General features: G+C 37.9%; 2 protein-coding genes across 35 annotated transcripts in view; one reads left to right on the top strand and one right to left on the bottom strand.

Annotated features, from left to right (window-relative positions):
• LOC309637379 (uncharacterized protein) overlaps positions 1-11,861 on the top strand; it is a 194,223-nt gene extending 182,362 nt beyond the window's left edge. The window contains exon 3 of the mRNA XM_082411876.1: positions 11,655-11,861. Coding sequence (XP_082268002.1) covers positions 11,655-11,739 — 85 coding nt within the window. The 3' untranslated portion in view covers positions 11,740-11,861. The remainder of the gene's footprint in view (positions 1-11,654) is intronic.
• ARPP21 (cAMP regulated phosphoprotein 21) overlaps positions 1-20,565 on the bottom strand; it is a 167,171-nt gene that overhangs the window by 79,617 nt on the left and 66,989 nt on the right. For 14 of the 34 annotated variants that reach the window (XM_082411819.1, XM_082411828.1, XM_082411808.1 and 11 more), the window contains exons 10-13: positions 13,841-13,949; positions 11,870-11,971; positions 5,869-5,906; positions 3,891-3,950 (exon numbers count right to left, since the gene is read on the bottom strand). In XM_082411819.1, the coding sequence (XP_082267945.1) occupies positions 3,891-3,950; positions 5,869-5,906; positions 11,870-11,971; positions 13,841-13,949 (309 nt within the window). The other 20 variants (XM_082411816.1, XM_082411824.1, XM_082411825.1 and 17 more) reach the window with 10 other exon arrangements.

The following is a 20,565-nucleotide window of genomic DNA, read 5'->3' as shown; positions in this document are numbered from 1 at the left end:
TGTTGATGCACAGACAGGTAAACACATCACACAAACACTCATGCTACAAACAGAAAAACCAAACCTAGAAATGTCACATGGTCCCTCTGCCAGTGAAGGGGAAACAACAAGAAAAATAGGATATAAGATATAATTGGTAACTTCTCTTGTGGAGAGGAGAGAGGAAGGTAAATTCTCCTGACCCAAATCAACAATGAATCAGTGTTTGAATGCAACTATGATGTTAAATGATCCTAAAAGCAACTCCCACCGAAGAAGAGTTTCGTCTTTCCCTTTAGCATTAAGTAACTGGACCATGGTAAAATACACAGTTTCAAAGAAGCCATTTACTAATTTAGTTGCTAACTTTATGATATATATATATCTATATCTATCTGAATTCATTAAGGCTTTGGCAGACAGCACAGAAATCACAGGAATTCCTCTGTTAACATTTAGTGAGAATTTTGCCCAGTGAGTTTAACCTTCATGGGCAGAGGAAAGAGCCCTTTAATACCTTTCACATAGAAAAATTCGTGACAATGATAACAGTGCAAACACTACACCGACACGAAACTTTCCAAGGAGATCAATGGGAATAACAAAATAGCTCCATAGATGAAATGACACATTTATTCAAAATTCAAATAGAAAAAGATTGAACTTATTGGAAGAGATCCAATAGCCAAAAGTCATTTTTGAAGACTCCAGAGTATTTCTAAGCAGTGTGCAAAACTGCATGTATTTTATAGAGAAAGTTGATGAAATTTGCATTTTCATTGGTTTCCAATTGCTTAAAGAGTGACTTGGTTACTCTTTTTCAAAGGCTTTTCTGCAGTTTGGAAGTAATGGATCATCAAAATATTCTAAGATTCTCATGGATTATGAATAAGCAAAGGGGACAAAAACCATGGGCAACAGATATAACCCCTAATTTCATATCACTGTGCAAGGTGATAGAAATCTTGATCACAGTGGTGAATAGCAGTTTTATTAATATTCTTCTAAAGACAATCATGGACTGTTGAGATGCTAGAAGTATACATATCTGATTGAAACACTCACCCACCAAATTGTACAGAAGGTATACAGAAAATTTTAGGTTTTGCTTCAACTTTACTTACTAAACGTTTTCTTTCATTTTGTGAAAACTTAAGAAGGTCAATGGATCCAGGAGATAATAAAAATGAAACAGCTAGTCTGTGATAAAGACTTTGTACAGTGAGGGGAGGAAATTCAACAGAAAACTCACAAAACAAAAAGTACTCAGCGCCTTGCTGTCCCCTCTCAATGTTTTCTTACAAACATTCTGTGTTCCGTACCTTGGGGATGGCTGGTTTTAGAAACAAGGACTATTTAAAAAAAAGACTAGTTTGTGAGTAGGAAGTATCAGACACTCACCAAGGGCCAGGTGACTTTAGTTCTTAAACACCTGTGAAATTCAAACAGCCTAGAGGAGACTGGGTGGAGAAAAACCAGCCCTTTCAAGGTGCTCTATTCCTGATTGTTTCCCTTTAAATCTCCAATTTCAGCTTCATTCTTTTCTCATATAATTCTGATTAATTTGACCCACCCTTGACAAAGCCTGACTAAATCATTATTTAGCAACCACGAATGTACCAAGGGTGTGACAATAATCTCCCCTGTAGATAATGCAGAATATTTATTATAGGAAAAGATGTGGAGTGGTCCTCAGCATACAGGATGCATCAGAAGGCAATTCTCCATATGGAGGTGATCATCACTAAAGTCTGCTTCAATTATCAACTCTGCACCTCCATGGGAGGAATTTAGACGTCCTCTAAATGCCAGAGTGGCTAAGCCTTTCTCTGCAAAGGAGGTGTCCACCACTATTCCTAAGTGCATTTTAGTGTGTTTCTAAAACACTGGGTAGTTCCTCTAGGCTCATGTCACATCCCATAGCCAATAAGGCAACCTAAGATTTCCTTAACTTCTTCTACCTCTACTCCACTGGCTCAAATCCTCATCTCAAGTCAAGATCTGTGCATTTTATAAAAAATGGAATTTAAGTTGTTGCTTTAGAGAGTTAGCATTAATGAGATTAAAAATAATGCATTTAATTTATGATCTCTAGATACTGATACACTGAAATCATATCTTTTACTGCTCTATCAATCATTCACCTTAACACTGGCAAGGTGAGGTCCAGAACTGAATTTCATATCTATTTGGGTGTGGAATCATAGGTATCACATCCACAAGTGCCTTCCTATACTTCCTAACAAGCCCAGTCCTAGTCTTCTTCTATTGGAAACCAGGAAGACAATGATAATGAATATCTGGCCATCAAGAGGCGTTGGCCCTCTTGTACATAACTAGAATTTGACCCCAGAGTAGTCATAAAGCACATATTCTAAGTTCTGCTTCTGTGCTGATTAACATAACTGATAACTTTTATTGTCCTTCATGTCTGAACGGGACACTTTTTTTTTAATTTTTTTAACCAAGTTAGGTATGATGTACATTTTGAACTGCTTTTATCAGTGTGTGGATGGCTTTGTGCTAAGTCATATTCCTGAGTTTCTGTGCTTGGTGATCTTGGTGGGTTATAGCATCCGTATTTGGGATCGTTGACTTCAGTAGACGGTAGCTCTGGCTAGGGACCAGATTTGGGGCTTTGTAAAACTAAATGCCTCTAGGGGTCAAGAACCCACATTTTATCTATACTGGTCTAAACAAACCAGGTCATGGAGTGTGACTGCATGAGCACAGATAAATTCTAGTCCTCCTCTGGGCTTTCAAGGGAAAAAATGCAAGTGTGAAAATACATTGTCTAATGATACAAGAGGAAGGTATTAGATATATAGTTCAACCTAGAAAAGTAAAGGAAGTTAAAAAAATAGATCCTGGTTTTTTTGTTTGTTTCTGCCAAAGTGTAAAAAGAAAAGAAATTGCTCTAAATTTTCTAAGGATGAGGTCATAAGTTCAGATTTACAGCAAAAAGATATGTTCTAAGCACAGAATTCATTTACTTCTGGGTATTTCCTTTTTTCTCAGTGGTCAAGAAGTTCTGTTGGTTTGTTTGTTTTGCCTTTCCTACAACAGAGATGAATCCTAATATTCATAAAAGCACTAGCATATTAAAATATATACATTAGGTAAATATATGTATTAGGTATTGAATATATATATATATACATATAAAATATATATAGCACTGTGTATCCATTGCCCTATAATGGATGGTAGAGACACATTTAATAAAGTAATGAGATAAAAAATTTTTTTAACTAAAAAAAATAAAGTAATGAGAGAGCGGGTATAGTACCTCTGCTTTCATGGCACTCTCTAGCCGAGTATAAAACTTTATACATATTATATATATATATATTTTATATATATATAAAATCTATTCTCCTTATCCCACACAGATCTTGATTTAAGTAGTTCATTATAATTGGAAACAATCCCATATCTTTCTTTAGAAATAAAGTCTGTGCTTGAAAAAATATTGTTTGAAATATTATGATGGATAGTAGTGGCTAAAAATCAACTACTCAAATAGAGTTATCATTGATTTGTTTTCCAGTGCTGGGAACGTATACACAATTGCAAAGCTATAAGAGAAATTTTAACTCAGTGTAATTCACCAAAGTTGATTTGGGAATGTGAAATCAGTGTGCTGTCAAAGTTAGTCCTGGAGGAGAAAAACCCAGAAAATCAGAGGAAGAACCCTAAAGGACTGTAGACAGAGCATTTGGTTTCCCAGTCCTGTATCTCACAGGACCCCATATGGCTTCAACACTAGCTCAGTAACAAGCTTTACAAAGAGATAACCTAACATTTTTTATTTCATGAACAGAGATATTTTACACTAATACACTTATATTTAACATTGATTCCACCACATCATCTGAAAACACAGTTTTAAAAAAGTAAACCATACCAACCGAAAGAGCTGTCTTTTCTTATAGGTCTCACTGCATATGTTACTGTCTTCCAAGAGCCTACTGGAAATGAAAAACATGATTTTTATGATATAAAATCTAAGGGTACTAAATGCCCTATGTTAAATGGATGTGTACTCAACTATGGCACACCTGTCTTGCAAATCAACCCTATATGCTACGGTTTATTTTCAAGATGTAGAATTTTGCCCTAATAAATTAATGGCAGCCTGATTTTTCCCTACCCTAGGATAAAGTACTGATGCTAGATAAGGGAGAAGGAAGGGAAGAAGAAACAGATGGAATGGAAGAGGAGGGGAGAATCAAAGAAATGGATATAGATATAATAGACATTTAATTAATTAAATATATCGGTTGTAATTTTTTTCTTTGAGTAATATTAGTTATTCTTTATTTTTTGGGCATAGTGAAATATGCCTTCCAAAGGCAGGTATCAAAGAAATATATTTATTTTTGTAGGGATCTATTCAGAATTTTGCTTTTGGGGGCCATCAATACTTCTTCACATATGCAATGCATATTTGTGACCAATTATTGTATTGATGAATATAATCCAATTTGAATATTAGGGACACAAGTACACTAGCAGTCTTTTCATACAAAACACAAGTAAATGACTAAGATTAGGGAGTAAGTAGGGAAAATGATTGGCTAGAAGACTAGGGAATGACGTGTCCTACTAAACTGAATTCTAAATGCTCACTTCCATTCTTTGGGTAAGGATATAGAATTTTGGATTGCTTCAACATCCAAGTGTTGCATCCAACATCCAAATTCAATTTTGGATATAGAATTTTGGATTGCTTTAACATCCCTACGATGTTAAAGCTCACGGATTCTTAATTTACTGTAAAAAAGGAATACTTGTTGAAAACTGTATGGGTTTTTGAGGATGCTTTTGGATGCCTTGTAAAGACCAGTTCACTACTTTCATCCCTTCTTCTACAAGAGGTTATTCAGTTGAGGGTAGTTACTTGAAGTTTTCTAACTGCTACTATGAATGAGGGCATTTTTTTAAACCAATCCTCTTGAATGCCTGGTTTAACTTTTCTCTAAGTACTGGAATTTAATCAAATAGCCTCCATTTTAATCGATTTTATAGGGATACCCATTAAGCCAACACCTGAAATGAAATTAACCACCACTCTTTTAATGGCTACCATATTTCCAATCCAAGTTGCCCATTGTGATGCATTTTAATGTGATCAGTACAGCTAATGAGGAATTCCTTAATTCCCCTTGAAAACGTGCAATTAAATCAATGGAGCATTTTAATATCTATATCGGTTTAGAACTATTTTTAAAAGGTACATGCTAAATTTGAGAACTTCTGCTCTTATACTCAAGACTTTATATAAATGTTTTTAACACATTCATGTCATAACCACCACCTTCTCTACTAATACCCAGCCAGGTACACTGATAAATCTAGATCGGTTTAGATAAGTTTTCCAAGTTCAGCCTTTTATGAAGACTGACAGATTATTTAGAATGAGAAACATAAAACAATACTATTCAAATTATCATCTGTGTAGCTACATATAACGATAGGGCACAGGAAGTGGCCAATAACACCAAATACACAAGTACTTTTAGCAGCCTATTCAACAAGCCAATGAAACTGCAAGTTCCTGTCTCAACATTTATACTTTTTAATGCCTGGGGAAGGTAACAGGATTACACCTTTGGAAGGACCAGAAGTTGAGACTTTAAATAAGGAAATTGTTGAAACTTATGTTTGGAAGTAACGGAGGGAATTTTTCCCCCAAGTTAAATAGCTTTTAGACATGCTAAATAACATATATGTGTGCATATATACGTGTGTACACATAGATATATGTATTTATTTATACATATATTCAAGCACACACTTATATATGGCATATGCATATCTGTGAAAAACAAGACACATGACAGACTTTGTTCCTCTAAAGACATGAAAAAGCAAATTTCATTTTACCTGTTTTCCACAAAAAGGCTTTCCTGGGAGCAAACTGACTGAAAAATAAAAAAAAGCATTGTATCAGATGTTCTGGATATGCTGAGGGAGCCCAAATCCTTGCCTGCTTTTCAAACTACTTTTCCCCTCCAAGAGGAAAAGAATTAAGAAAAATATGTACCATTTTCAGGAAAAATGGAAATAAAAAAAAGGAAAAAAAAAACGGTTAGAGTTAGAAGTGTAAACCATTCTCATGCAGCTCTTTTCCATCACGGTGTCTCCAGGTTTCAAATAGATTTAGCCCATGTAGCGCCAAGGTCAGAAGAGAGATGTTGTGAATGAAACTGCTGGAGAAACCTGTGAGCATCAGGTCCTGAGCTAGCGGTTTCCTCTAGGGCTGCCGAGATGTAGCCGCCATCAGGAGCCAAAAGGACAAGTTCAGATCAAGGCAGAGCGTGCAAACTTGGCACGATCCACCTGAGGATGGGAGAGCTGTAAAGCCACAATCCTGAAATTATGACCTGGCAACGATAAACTCTCACAACATAAACAGATGACCTGCAAGACTCTCAAACTGAAGAGAAGCTATCAAACAATCTTGGCGGGGAGTTGGCGGGGGCAGCGGGGTGCTCAGAAAACAAGTGAGAACAAAATGAAGTTAATTGGGAAAGAATATCACGCTCCATCTAATATATCTTAGTTTTTCACACAAAAAACCCAGCGACTTTCTTCTTAGCTTGCATTCCCTAGCACGCATTTCTTTGCTATCTTGGGTTTAATACCACAACTTAGGGAAGATAAAATTCCACTATCATTACGTGCTCGGGAAAGGTAGATCACATTAAATTTTAACAAGCAGAGAAAGAGAAGTCTAAACAAAATATGGTGCAACAGTCCTAAAATACGACTGTGTTTAGGAACTAATATAAAACCATGTTCAAAGTACAAAGTTTGTAAATGTAAATATAGACACCATATTATACGTGTGGATTTTCTAAATGATGAATAAATAAGTCACCTGGCTAAAGGGATAAATAGAGACTTAATAGGTCGATTTTAAGATAAAATGAAACTAAAGAAATAATAATGACCTTTCAATATCGAATTTTTGAATTAAAAATGCTGCTAATGTAACCACCGCTCAGAGATGCCAGCAGGATATTGGTTTCTTTCTACATTTTACTGGAGAAATCATTTCCTTCCACTAAGCCAAAGGGCTAGATTGGGCATAAATGTTTTTCTCAGTGGTCTGAGCATTTTAATGGGGACATCTCTAGAACCATTTCTGTTTTAACCTCTGTGCATTTAACATGCATCCCGAAGATCAAGTGTGCAAAAATTTTATTAAACAAAAGGCAAAAACAGCCAATTAAGAAAAAAGCTTTTCAGAAAAAAATCTTTTTAAAAAAATTTGACATTTAATTTTATAAAAGGAAACAAATACAGATGATGTGCTCTTGACATTATTCCCATGAGGATCTCTTTAAAGTAAGCTAAATATCCCATTGTCTTTATTTCCTTTAGTTTGGTTTCCCTACTGCTTTGAGTCAAGTTTGAGCCAAGTCCTGGTATGTGAAAAAAGTGAGATTGTGTCAGATATCCACGATGAATTTAATACTTTGTTATTTCTCATCTGTTGAGGTTGAAAAGAGGTCAATTACATTTAGGATGTTCTGGCTGGTACTGAATAACTGAGACTCAATTACTTCTTTGAAGGAGTTGATCAAAGGCATGCTGACCTCTTCAGACTCATTAATCTAATAGCATTTGGGGGAAAGTGAAGCAGCCCAAAACTCTTTGAATTAAAAAATAAGTCACTTGCAAGTCAAAGATGATGTTCCCCAAAACCTACCCCCAGAGCATCTGCCTGATTTTTGTGGAAAGGTCCTAAAAAATCATGTCATCATCCATCTACCACATTTTCATAAATAAGACAAGAGACAGTTATGGGCTATGATTCAGTAACTGATGAAAATATGTGTGTGTGTGTGTGTGTGTGTGTGTGTATAAAGTAGCATTAATAACTTACAAATTTTAATAGCAGAGAAAGATAAAACTGTCACAGTAATTAAGCCCAGCATTCAGAGCTGTCAGGTATATGCATTCTCAGATGTAAATAAAGGGCTTTTTTTTTTAAAGGAGAAAAACGTTTTTGCCGATGGCTTACGGAATTCTCTTCCACGTGCCACCCCCAAGCCAGGTGGTGCCTCACACCCTCATCATCAGCTCTCCATGAAGAATACCACCACATGCAAAGGAGACCAAAGATGAGGTCCTCCCCGAATCCCTATTTATACATAAATATCCTTCAGAAATCACCCTACAGGCAAAACAGGTCTCTCTCAAATATATTGCTTTATCAACTTAACCTTCCTAAAAGGAACAACACTGCATAGGATTAATCATAAAACAAGTTGAAATTCTTGCCAAAGGAAACAAGAGCTATATTTCAAGTATTTCTGACTACAAAAGTACATTTATTTATTATTTGAGAACTAAATTGTTGTGTGCTCTAAATAACAACATTTTAGTTCTCAAATAATAGATAAATTGGTCTTATTTCAAGATACCAAAATTCTCAAACTATATTTGAAAAACTTTTTCTAGAAAACCCCGAAGTAATCTGCATATATTGATTGTGCACCTATGTACAAAAGCACGCGCGCACACACATACACACACCCTTAGAAACCAAGATACATTTGTAAAATATTCAAGAACCCTTCTAATTTTAAAACAAATCTGGATTTTGCTCAAGCGTAAATACCAGGAAGTATTTTTCTATAAATCTCTATTGTAACTTCAAGTAGAAAAAAAAATCCTGCTTAAGTATATCGATATTTGAACCTGTTTGAACTACTCCACTACTTAAAATAATTGGCAAAGGCAGCTGGTTATATTACCTCTGTTTTTAAATTATGAAGATGCTAAATTAAAGACCAGCTAAAAAAAAGATTAGATGCCTGTAACTTAATTTCCTTATGCTGGATTCTTTGCATTTGTTTTACAATTGAGTTAATATACTTTAATTATTATCTTGTGAACCTCGACAATTTGGGCAGCAGTAATGATCATTTGGGAATCTGGAATTGGATAGGTGAAGGTTCCCTAAAGGGTCCTGTCTTTATGTTACTATATATATTCGAGAAAGTTCATATTGCTGTTATGTCCGTGAGTTTGTGTTATCCTGTTAATACCGGGTGGCGCCCAGTGACCCCTACCTTGTGTAGCACCTCCCACATGCACCAGGGCTGGTCTGTGTGTCAACAGAATACAGCAGAAGGGAAGGTAGGTCACTTCCAGGATCAGGTTATAAATGACCGTGGCTTCCAACTGGGATTCTTTCTTTCCCTCTCAGATCACTTGCTCTGGGGGAAGCTAGTTGCCATTCTGAAGACACCTGTCAGTCTATGGAGAAGCCCACATCACTATGTGGGAACTGAGACCTCCAGCTTACAGCCAGCAAAGAACTAAGGCCTGGTGATACTCAAGTGAATTTGGAAGCAGATAACCACTTCACCAAGCCTTCAGATGAGTACAGCCCCAGCTGACAGCTTGACTGTAACCTCATGAAAGGCCTTGAGTCAGAATCACTCAGCTAAGCCACTCCCAGATTCCTGACCCATGGAAACTGTGAGAGAAGCAGATTTCTGTTTGTTTGTTTTTTAAGCTGCTAAATTTGGGGATATTAATAGCTAAAACAGAGAACACCAGTGGTATGACTGCATTGTCTCTACAAGAGCTATCAGACTAGGGAGAAAGACATTTTGTTTTCCCTCTAGGAAAGTGGCTCTTAGTGGCTCATTTAAGCATCATGAAAACTTATAAGAATATGATAAACGCTAGAGATCTTATCCTTAGAAAAATGCACATATGCTCATGAACATAATATTTTGCAGGCAATATCAGGGATTTTATTTGATCTCTGAAGCCCTTTATGAGTACACTCTGGGTACAGCATGCCGACTAAAAAACCACTGCCCTAGGAGATCAAGTGAAAAGCAGTGTCAGAAACAGGCAGTTTCCCACCTGAATCAGTAAAGCCAGAAGTGCTGGCCACCAGGCGTGAGAGCTTATCAAAGGAGCTCGCGCCTCCACTCCCATAGGGAGAAGCAGCTACAGCATTGTAGAGAAGGCTGCGGAATGATTTCATGGAATAAAAAGGCTATGACAATAGCTTTGCATTTAAGCTTTCTCACATTTAAGTCTGCTTTTACTTGTTAAAAAAAGTTAATACAGCATGTGGCCATAGAGGCTTTAAACAGGAACCCTTGCCTCCAATCTGTAGCCTGGAACCCAGGTCCCTTACGAATAATCTCCTTAAGATGGATGTGAGGAAATGCAGTGTGTAAAGGGAGTCACGCTGACCCCTTCTCCCTTCGACGACCTCCCTATGGACACGAGAATACACAAATGAAGTACAGCAGGGCAAGTGTCACCCCCATCATAGGCATGCATCAGTGACGTTACTTACTGTCACCTGGCTCTTGAGTGTCTGGCAATGTGGTACAGCTTTGGCAAGAAAAAAAAAAAGCATAATGTTGTTTGTATATTATGTGGGTGATAAGTATTTGTTTATCAATGTAACAACTCATTCATAAACTATATGGCTTGCCAGAACCAGACTAAGAGGGAAAATGTGTGTGTGCGTTTGTGTGTGTAAGAGAGAGAGAGAAAGAGAGAGAGAAAATAGAAAATAAGCTAGCCTTCAGAAATATTTCTCTTCTTCAAGGTCATCAGACAGGAACATTCTACCTCCAGTCCACAGTTGGCGTCGTTATAGTATCATGACTAGAAAAGATCCTCTCATTACTGCATTCTTGGATCCAGCAAACATAAGGAAAGGTCTACCATGTGTCTTGCTGTCCTTTGCACCCTCAATAATTCTGACCATGATAAAAGAATTTTCTAGAATCTTCTAGAATTGTACCTGGACATCAGCCAACTATAGCTACCTCCATCTCCTTCTCTCACACTCCTCTAATTCCCAAGCTCTGGGCCAGATTACTCAACTCAAAATTGTGTTTTAAGAAAGGCAGAGAGGATCTAGAGATCAGGGAGACTGGCTTGGGCTTAACACCTCTAGGGAGAGCAGTCCCCCTCCATGCTAGGCTGGCTTTGTAAGAACCTCCAGGAGCAAATCACACAGGAGGTCAGACCCTCCACCTGACTTAGTAACGCCAGAGGTGTTGGCAGCAGAGAGTCTACACAAAGGTGCTCACGGCTGTACCTCTGCAGAGGGAAGAGCCCACAGCATTTTAGGAGGATGCCAGATGAGTTCATGGAAGGGAAAACCTATGGCAATAGTTTGTCCTTTTCATTTCATTGCATTTAAATCCAGTTTTTTAAAACCTTTTAATTTGTATTTAATTTAATTGCATTTAATTTTGGCCACACTGAGGAAAAGGATAAAAAAAAAAATACCCAACCGCATCTTCTTTGGGATTTGAACAATAGAAATTGTTTTCTGACTATACCCTTGAAAATTGTTCACAGAACTAATTCGATCTGAAAATGGGGTGGGGGGGATGAATATCACTATTTAACTTTGATATAATAAAATGTCCATACTTGCTAAGATTGCAGAAAATTCTGTGTGTGTGTGTGTGTGTGTGTGTGTTTAAGATCTACGACTCTTCTTTCTTTTCCTGTATTTCTTTCCTCTGTACAATGTTGGTCTTAAAAAGACAACCGTGTGGTATCTGCTGGCTAATATGAACGTGAAGGGATTTCTGCAAATCTGGCAACCTCTCTCTGTACTTACGGTCTATTTCATTGACCAAAATGGTATCTCTATTTCCCCACAGGTCACACCCTAGAGAACACATGCAAACCCTCGGCCCCTCCTCCATCACTTCCCTGAAGCAGGTCCTCTTCCAGAAACACCTCTAGTTTGCTGCCCTTTGGTTTGTTCCCTGCCTCCAGCTTCCCTCGTCCCTGCCATCTCCCTGTCTGGGGAACGAGGCTGCCTTGCTGCTGACGGAAGGACCGCACTCAAGAGGCAATGAAAACAACTACTCACATCGTGTGCAAATATTCTCTCCCTCACTCTCTGATATTCCTCTTCTCTCTCTTCAATTGATTTACTTCGTCTGTCATCTCTAAATGGATGCATTCTGTTTTGCTGAACAGAAAAAAGAAATCAGGAGGGTTATCCAAGTTGAGCTGTTGGAAATCTGCAGTTAAGAAAAACTGTCAGCTGAGAATAATAAATGTTCACTTAAGCAAATGGGGCGTGAAAAGTCTTACTCCCTCTGGTCCCTAAGGAAGCCGTGGTGGGGTACGTGTGTGGTGTGTGTGCCGTGCAATGGCAGGGGATGCCTGCTATGCCTGCTTGCTCCCTTGCTGGATGCAAGTAGCACGGGAGTTTCTGGAATGTAAGCTCCTGAATGTGCCTCAGGTATTCAGTCAGTTGGCTACGTGATGGGTCACGAGTCATGGGCTCTGTCTCCTTAGCAAACCTGTGTGATTTTGACTCCCCAAAAGGAGGCAGAATGGTGGTGAGAAAAGAGGAAGTGGCTAGTTCAAGGTGGCTAAGAGAAGAAATGGCTTTGAAAACTTGGGGACCGGAGCAACAGAGCAAGGCGGTAAAGAAGGGGACAGGCAGAATGGACGACGTGGGTGCTATTTCTCTACATCCTAACTTGTATTTTTATTCACTCAATGACTTATTCTGTGAATTGCGTCTGGGATAAAAAGAGGAACTAAATTCAAAAAGCTTGTCTGCTGGTTAAGGTCGATGTCAAGAAATCTAACAATTCAAAGAACCCAGCATGAGGACTGCTGTTCTTCCCTCTGAGCCGCTTCCTGTTTCTCTACTGCCCTCCCATCTTATTCCTGCCGTTCCTCCCCAAACGCCCTGCACTAACCACGTCCATCCATCCATTCAACAAACACCCACTAAGTACAGGACACGGGCACATGTTCCAGAGTCAACTCGAGCCATGGTGTGGTTTGATGGTGGTGGCAGGAAATGAGATACAAATGACGAACGGTTTTTTTTTTTAAAAAAAGTGCGTCAGAGATGCACACACTGGCTCACGGTGACTCACTGTGGGTAATTAAAATAATAACTTGAGTGAGACGCAGATTGTCTTACCTTTCAGCATTCTAAAGCAAAGTCATTGCCCAAAAAAAAATCTATTTGATTGTCAGAGACATAAAGGGTAACTGTAATGACACTTATATGACTTTCTACTGTTCCTCTTATCATTAAAATTCTGTTTTCTTTTGCCATTTACTTAGTTTTCTTCTTCATCACCCTGGATCCCACCCCCTCCATCCATAGAAAAGTCTCTCTAGCCTTGTCGAGGTCCCATGAGTAAGGCTACTCTAGAACAATGTAATGTTTTGTCACAAGCAAGAAACACGTAAGGAGGAAGTTCTGCTCCAGTTCGTGCAAAACAAGCAGACAACTCACATGGACGATAAAACATGGGAAGGGGAAGGGGTGGGGGACTGAAACCTGAACTCAATTCTTTGTTGTGAAGACTTATTTTAGGAGAGTTTGCAAAATCCACCTGGCCTCACCATAACAAGGTTTGTTGTTTACAGCTACATCAGTTGATCAGCGGTCCGTATTGACAATCCAGCTCAATGTGTGCACAACGGAAGGATAAAGCTGTAGGGAGGGGAACGACTGCCAGAGTTACACAGACACCTGGAAATGCAACTGACAAAGCTCTTCCCATCAGCTCGGAGCCTGCGGCATCCCAACCCCCCAAGACATGCAGCAGAGCCTGCGTCAAGCACCACCCATGCAGCCCAACACAGAGCCATCGCTGAAGCAACCAGGGTGTGGTGTTTTGCTACCCATTGAATGCCAAAGAGGGAGGCAGGGGGGAGGGGGGCAGGAGGTTTGGGGGGGGGGGACAGTCGTTTCAGAGGCAGAGGAGGTTTGGGAGGGGGAGCGGGGACAACAGAATGACAAGAACATCAGGCAGCCCACCTTCAAAAACAACAACGTCAGCCACTCTCAAACTTGAGAACCAACCTGAGTGTCTTCTTTATCAATACTAGAGTTATCTCGCTTCAAGATAAACCGCTTCTGGGATTCTTCACCTTTTTCATCTTTTAAATGTTCACAAAACCTTTGCTCTGGTCTGCCAGCAAAGTAAAACATATCAATAAAAAAAGTTTTTCCTCCTGTTTAAAGTTATTTCTTAGTGTTTTTTCCACCCCCCGCACAGTGGCATTCAACTTTAAAAAAAAGTGTACACGTGGTTTTGATACTAGAATTGCTGGCAATATACAGGTAGGTAATAATGTGTCACTTCACAGGTGTTGTTTGAATACCTTTGGTTGTTTGGAATTCGGAGTCTTGTTTGCTGCATGCTGTTCACCATGGCTGAAGTTAAAAAAAATTTTAAAGGCCTGAAAATATATAGTGTATAGATGCTTTCTATAGTTATTTTGACCTCCATCACTCCTGAATTCAATCAAGTCCCCGCCCATATTCTCAAACAACTATACATGCTTAGAATTTGGGATTACCACATTAATTCACCAATGTCTGGAAACTAGGAGAACACTTTCTATTATATCTTCCTATTATATCTTCCCTTTCAAGAGCCTTCTGAATCTGTAGTGAGAGAGAGCCATCTACGAATTACTTCCATCTTTCTTTAATGACAAATGCTCTGGAATCTGGCTCCAGTAGACTCTGACATCCTTGACCATGTCTTGTAAATCAGTTCAGTAATAGGGGAAACTGGAGATATTTAGTTTAAACAACTTAATGTCTGATTAGCGAGGGGAAAATGCTCCAAGCAGTTATACACTATTGATTAGTCAATTGATTTTTTTAAGGTTCTCTTAATCATTTTGTATTATTACAGGAAAGGGCTCCACTTCCCTGTTAATTTCCCACCGGCATCATTGCACACCAAAGAACTCAGTGAGTGACTTGGGCTTGGGTTCATCCCAGAGGAAGTGCTAAAATGTTCATTCCCCAGTTTAGAAGCAGTTGTAATTTACGGCTGTCATTAAAGTGTCTCTCATGTCTGATGTATTACTCTGAAGTCCCCTGGGTTCAGTATATATCCAGTCATTGGGAAGCCATGTCACAGCATCTATTGTTTAATATGACCAGCAATTAAGGTGACCAGTAATTAAGGGAATCTCATCATTAGCTCCAAAATAAGCAAACAGCACTTTGAAAACAAAGGAGCAGTTTAACTGTATAATTCAAATCTTGATGAGAAGCATTGTTTCCTTAAACGCACATACATAAAGTATAATAATAATTGGGGAGCAGACAAAACCAGAAAACTGAAATAATACCAGTTATAGCTTCTAGAATTGTATATAATTTCTGCAAAGTGATATCATTATCTTAATCAATCCTTGCAAAAAAAACTTTGATGTAGGAAAAGCAAATATTTTTTGCCTCTTTTACAGATAAAGAAACCATCCCTCGCTAAATCTTTTGACTCCAGTTTATAGATTCACCCACTAAGCCACAGGCATCAAACAGCCTATTCACATCCTTGCAGAGAAGTGATTCAGTCTCTCTCTGCTTCTTTTGTACTCAGTGGGCTGGAGGGCCTCACACCTCAGGATAAAGAACAAAAAACCTGCATCATATCATCTTTACTATCAATGTAAACGTTTTCCACCAAAATTAAGATGTAATAAAATATAGCAATTTGGAAGTGCGAATGTGACATTTTAAAATCAGAACAGAGTAAATTTGCACTTTATAATGAAGAGGTCATTTACAGTAGAGAAATTAAATATATTTTGGTGGAGCACAGTCACAGGTCACTTCAATTACTTATTAGACTATAAAGTCTGACAATACTAGCGTGAATAGCTACAGGTCACTGTAAATGAGAAAAATTCTCCAGGAGCTTTTCTTTTCTTTTTTTTTTTTTTTAGGAGCTTTTTTAAAGCTTCCCAACATTTTCAACCACTCAGATGTTGTTATATTGTTTTCTTTCCTTTCTTCTTAATTGACGTATAGTTAATGTACAATACAGTGATACCCAGATTTTTTTTTAAAAAAAGCTTTTTTAAAGCTTCCCAACATTTTCAACCACTTAGATGTTGCTGTATTGTTTTTTATGTAGCATGTAAAATTAGGATATTAACTTAAGTACAAACGCTGATAGTATCAATGCTAATTAAGCCTCTTCTAATAGCCCCAAGCTCTGTAAACCTGATAAACTCTAGTCAATGAAATGATTTGCTGACTGCTAAATATACAGATATGTTTCTTGTATTTGTTGCTAATCATCTATAAATGTTCATTTAGAAATGAAATGGTCTAAGAATGTGAACTTTTGGATTCATGAGCATAAGGTGAATTTGCTTCAGACTAAATTCTTCTTTAGGCAGAAAATCATTTAGAGTGAGATTTCAGCGTAGTAACCAGAGATGGAATGCAAGTTCCATGTGGGTAGGGACCTTGCTTTTTAAAAACTGAATCCTTAGTGCCTAGAACCGTGCCTGGCATATGGGAGGCATTTGGTTGGATGAACAAACGACTCAATGTATGAATGAATGAAAATTTAGCACAGCTGTATATAAATCACAGTAATTCAGGGACAGATCAAAGAATCACTGAGTAAGATATACAGTCACAAATGTTTAAATTATAAAACAGAGCAGGAGAGAGTTTGGTTAGTAGGAGCATAAATTCAAATTTAGAGGGACTTCCCTGGTGGTCCAGTGGTAAAGAATCCACCTTACGATGCAGGGGACGCGGGTTTGATCCCTGGTCTGGGAACTAAGATCCAACATGCCGTGGGGCAACTAAACCTGCGCGCCACAACTACTGAGCTCCCACGGCTCAACTAGAGCCCATGTGCCGCAAACTACAGAGCCCACACGCTCTGGAACCTGCGTGCCACAACTACAGAGCTCACGTACCCTGGAGCCTGCACGCCACAACTAGAGAGAGAAAACCCGCATGCCACAACTAGGGAGAGGCCCTTGTGCCGCAATGAAAGATCCCGCATGCCTCAATGCAGATCCCGCGTGCCACAACTAAGACCTGATGCAGCCAGAAATAAAGTAAAATAAATAAATAAATAATAAATAAATCTTAAAAAAAAATTTGGACCATTAGGAACATCTTTAAAAATCAGATTTATGTTTGGCTTCAAGTCAATTGTGTTATTAAAGAAAAGCTTTTCACATTTGAGGATATCTTGGGAAAAGAGGTGGAAATGGGAATTTTAGCTTTTCTAGTTTGGGAACTTCTCAGTTAAAATGTCATTATAGTTACGAGAGAGCTATTCAACCATTATTTTTGAAACTTCATTTGCGTTTCTTCATAGTGCTGATTTATTCTTTTTTTTCATAGCAAGAAAAATACATCCATCACATAAGCAAGAGTAGTCAAAGGAGCTTGTTTGAAGCAATAATGTAAATATTATTCAGAACAATATTTGTTACTCTGATATAAATTATGCAAACTGCATCTTGCACGACTGCTTTTCAAGTATTTTGTTTAAATTTGTTTTCAAACATTAGAAACTAAAAGTCCAAATTACTAATCCCTTCTTGATTTTCCAAAAATATTTTGAAAGGTTAGAAAGTAACCATTTGAAGTTTGCATAAAAGGAATAAAATAAACCTAATAAGATTTTTCCAGGTTGATTTTATAGAGAATTACCTAGAGGTAAGGAGTAATTTTCGGTTTAAACTCATGCAGACTATAGTTTATTACTGAGGTATTATATGTGATTACACTAAAAATTACTGGTAATGCACCATTATATTAGAGCTTTTAAAAATCCTTTTTACCACTAATTTAACATTATAGCAATATTATTTCTTAGCCATAAAATGAATGGAACTAAAGTAATATATCATGGACATTTAAAATGGTAATGAATTATTTTTAATGTATCTAGATGAGGATATAACTCTAAGAAAAACTCCTCAAAGCTGCAAAAGATCAAGGTATTTATTAAATTAATGATAACTAGAGTTTACTATGTATCTCATGGCCATGCATTATACATGCCTACATTTTTTTTTCCTGGAACATTTCAGTCCATGAGTTATTATTTTTAGCTGTCTCTTTATCATTATCAAAAAGCAGAGAAAACAAATTTAATGTTTCTTCTTTTTTTCAAAATTTATTTATTTAATTTTATTTATTTATTTTCGGCTGCGTTGGGTCTTCATTGCTGTGTGTGGGCTTTCTCTAGTTGTGGCAAGTGGGGGCTACTCTTCCTTGTGGTGCATGGGCTCCTCATTGTGGTGGCTTCTCTTGTTGCGGAGCACAGGCTCTAGGCGTGTGGGCTTCAGTAGTTGTGGCTCACAGGTTCTAGAGCAACGGCTCAGTAGTTGTGGCGCACGGGCTTCGTTGCTCCGTGGCGTGTGGGATCTTCCCGGACCAGGGATCGAACCTGTGTTCCTTGCATTGGCAGGCAGGTTCTTAACCACTGCGCCACCAGGGAAGTTCCTAATGTTTCTTCTTGATTAAAAAAAAAAATAGTTTCCTCATCTTAAGTTTTAAAAAAAAAGTGTTTTCCCACAATTCATAGCAGGTGTCTACTGTGACACTCATTGATCATGTGTGGTGAGCAGTACTGGCATTTCCAGTCTGTCTTGGCATCCCCAGTCAAACCTTTCAAAAGTTAGAACTAACTCTTCATTGTTCCTTATTAGACAGAGCTCATGAATTGACAGGCAGTATGGCTGAGTGAAATACTGCGTAAGACCATCAAACTCTATCTTCTAGTCAATTGATTCCAATTTTAGTTAGATTTCTTTCACCTGAACCTTAAAAAAAGATGAGGATGCTTTATTACTTTTTTAAAATCTTTTTGATCTAGAAGTATTTTCAGTGGTTTATTCTCACTGCCATTTGGTTTCCATTTCTTGAAACTAAATGTATTACTTCTCGTCCAAATAGTTCAGTTTAATCCCTCCCCCTCACATACGCACAAATGAAGAATTCAATTCTGCTAAATGCGGAGGAGCACAAAGGGACGTCTTTGAATTTCATACTGAATAATGGAAAGATGGTCATCAATATGCATGAAAGGTTGCTGTGCACAACAGGGTGAAATATTTTGATGTCAAAGACATTCGTCAAAAATATTTTAATAGTCAAACATATTACAGAAGTCTAAGTGGCCCTGTTCCCTTAACACATGGAAATATTCAATTACGATACTGACAACTGATATCTCTTATTTAAAAAAGAAAGTCCTATGTTCTTTATATATTTCACGATTTCCACTTCCACCTTGCCGTTTTATACCATTTTATTCTCTTTTAAATGAGACTACGCCTTACAAATTCAGCATTCTAGCATTTAAGTTTGGAAACCAAACATCTTCAACCAACAGACTACAACTTCTCTTTCTACTCTATGCCCCAATTCCATCTTTCCTGAAGTCATGGTGATACACTCACGGCCTCTCCACTAGCAGAAATCTTTTTTTTTTTTTGGTCATTTGTATATGTTCTTTGTTGAAATTTCAGTTCATTCTATTGACCATTTTTATTTTTTGAATTTTGAATTTTATTTATTTTTTATACAGCAGGTTCTCAGTTATCTATTTTATACGTATTAGTGTATACATGTCAGTCCCAATCTCCCAATTCATCCCCCCACCACCACCCTCCCCCGCCACTTTCCCCCCTTGGTGTCCATACATTTGTCCTCTAGAAATCTTAAGATTAATAAGACACAGGAAATACACCAAGAAGATTCATTGTACACAACCAGGCTCTGGCCTTCAAGTATGCCCTACAACTTCCCCCAGGGAGAGTGCTAACGTGACTGCTCCTACTAAAGGTGGATCTAGAAGCAACAAAGGGAGTCTGCAGAAATGGGGCCTAATTCTGCTCCCTAGAGGAGGCCAAGGTGCTGATGGAAGGAACCAAATCGCCGTAATCTGGCTCCCTCCAAACTACTCTACATATAGGAAAAGACTATATGTAGTATTTATATGTATGGTGAACCTCCCTCTAAACTGTCCCAAACTGTATAATACAGATAATGTCTTTACACATTTATACACACAGGCTTGCACTTACACACCATGTAAACCTCAGTCATGGCTGAGTGGCAGGAGCCGTGGATTTCAGTCTTGATCTTCTGTGAAATGACCAGGTAAGATCAAGAGAGGAACCTCAGTTTTCTCTTCTGTAAAACAGTCTAGCTTTATCTACCTAGAATGTTGAGAGCTAGACAGATAGATAGATAGATACACAGATATTTGGAAAGTATTATTACTGCATGGGAAAGCTCTTTTTAAAAAAAGTTATACTAAGGATATTAACATTATAGAAGGTACGTGCATGTTTCATTTCCAAAATTAAACAGTAAATTATATGTTCAACACTCAAACCCCCATAAATAATTTCAAGTTGTGAAAGGAACACAGCACACTTATTTTCTCTCCTCACAATGTATGTCTGTCTATCTACAGACACATGTTCTCTGAGGTATTTGAGAATAATAATATGAGAAAATATATTTTGAGAGATATGATGCAGAGTTTGACCAATGTTAATAAATAAAGGTCTTAACTTTGAGCTGGACTATTGTTTAAAGAACTACGTTGTCTGTTCAGTAAATAAAATCCCACGGTTTTCCTGAGAGTAATGTGATTCTTAGTTAGGTTTCTGACCTTTGGCTTTAAGTCAGATGATTTTTCAACGCTATTCCTATAAAAAGTGCAGAGGAAATTTGTCCTGTTTAGAAATGACAGGATGCCAACCAACCGCTCACAGATTTCCAAGAGGCAC

This window comes from Balaenoptera physalus, assembly GCF_965194825.1.
Source record: "Balaenoptera physalus genome assembly, chromosome: 11".
Classification (NCBI taxonomy): domain Eukaryota; kingdom Metazoa; phylum Chordata; class Mammalia; order Artiodactyla; family Balaenopteridae; genus Balaenoptera; species Balaenoptera physalus.
This window is presented reverse-complemented; position numbering and strand designations above follow the sequence as displayed.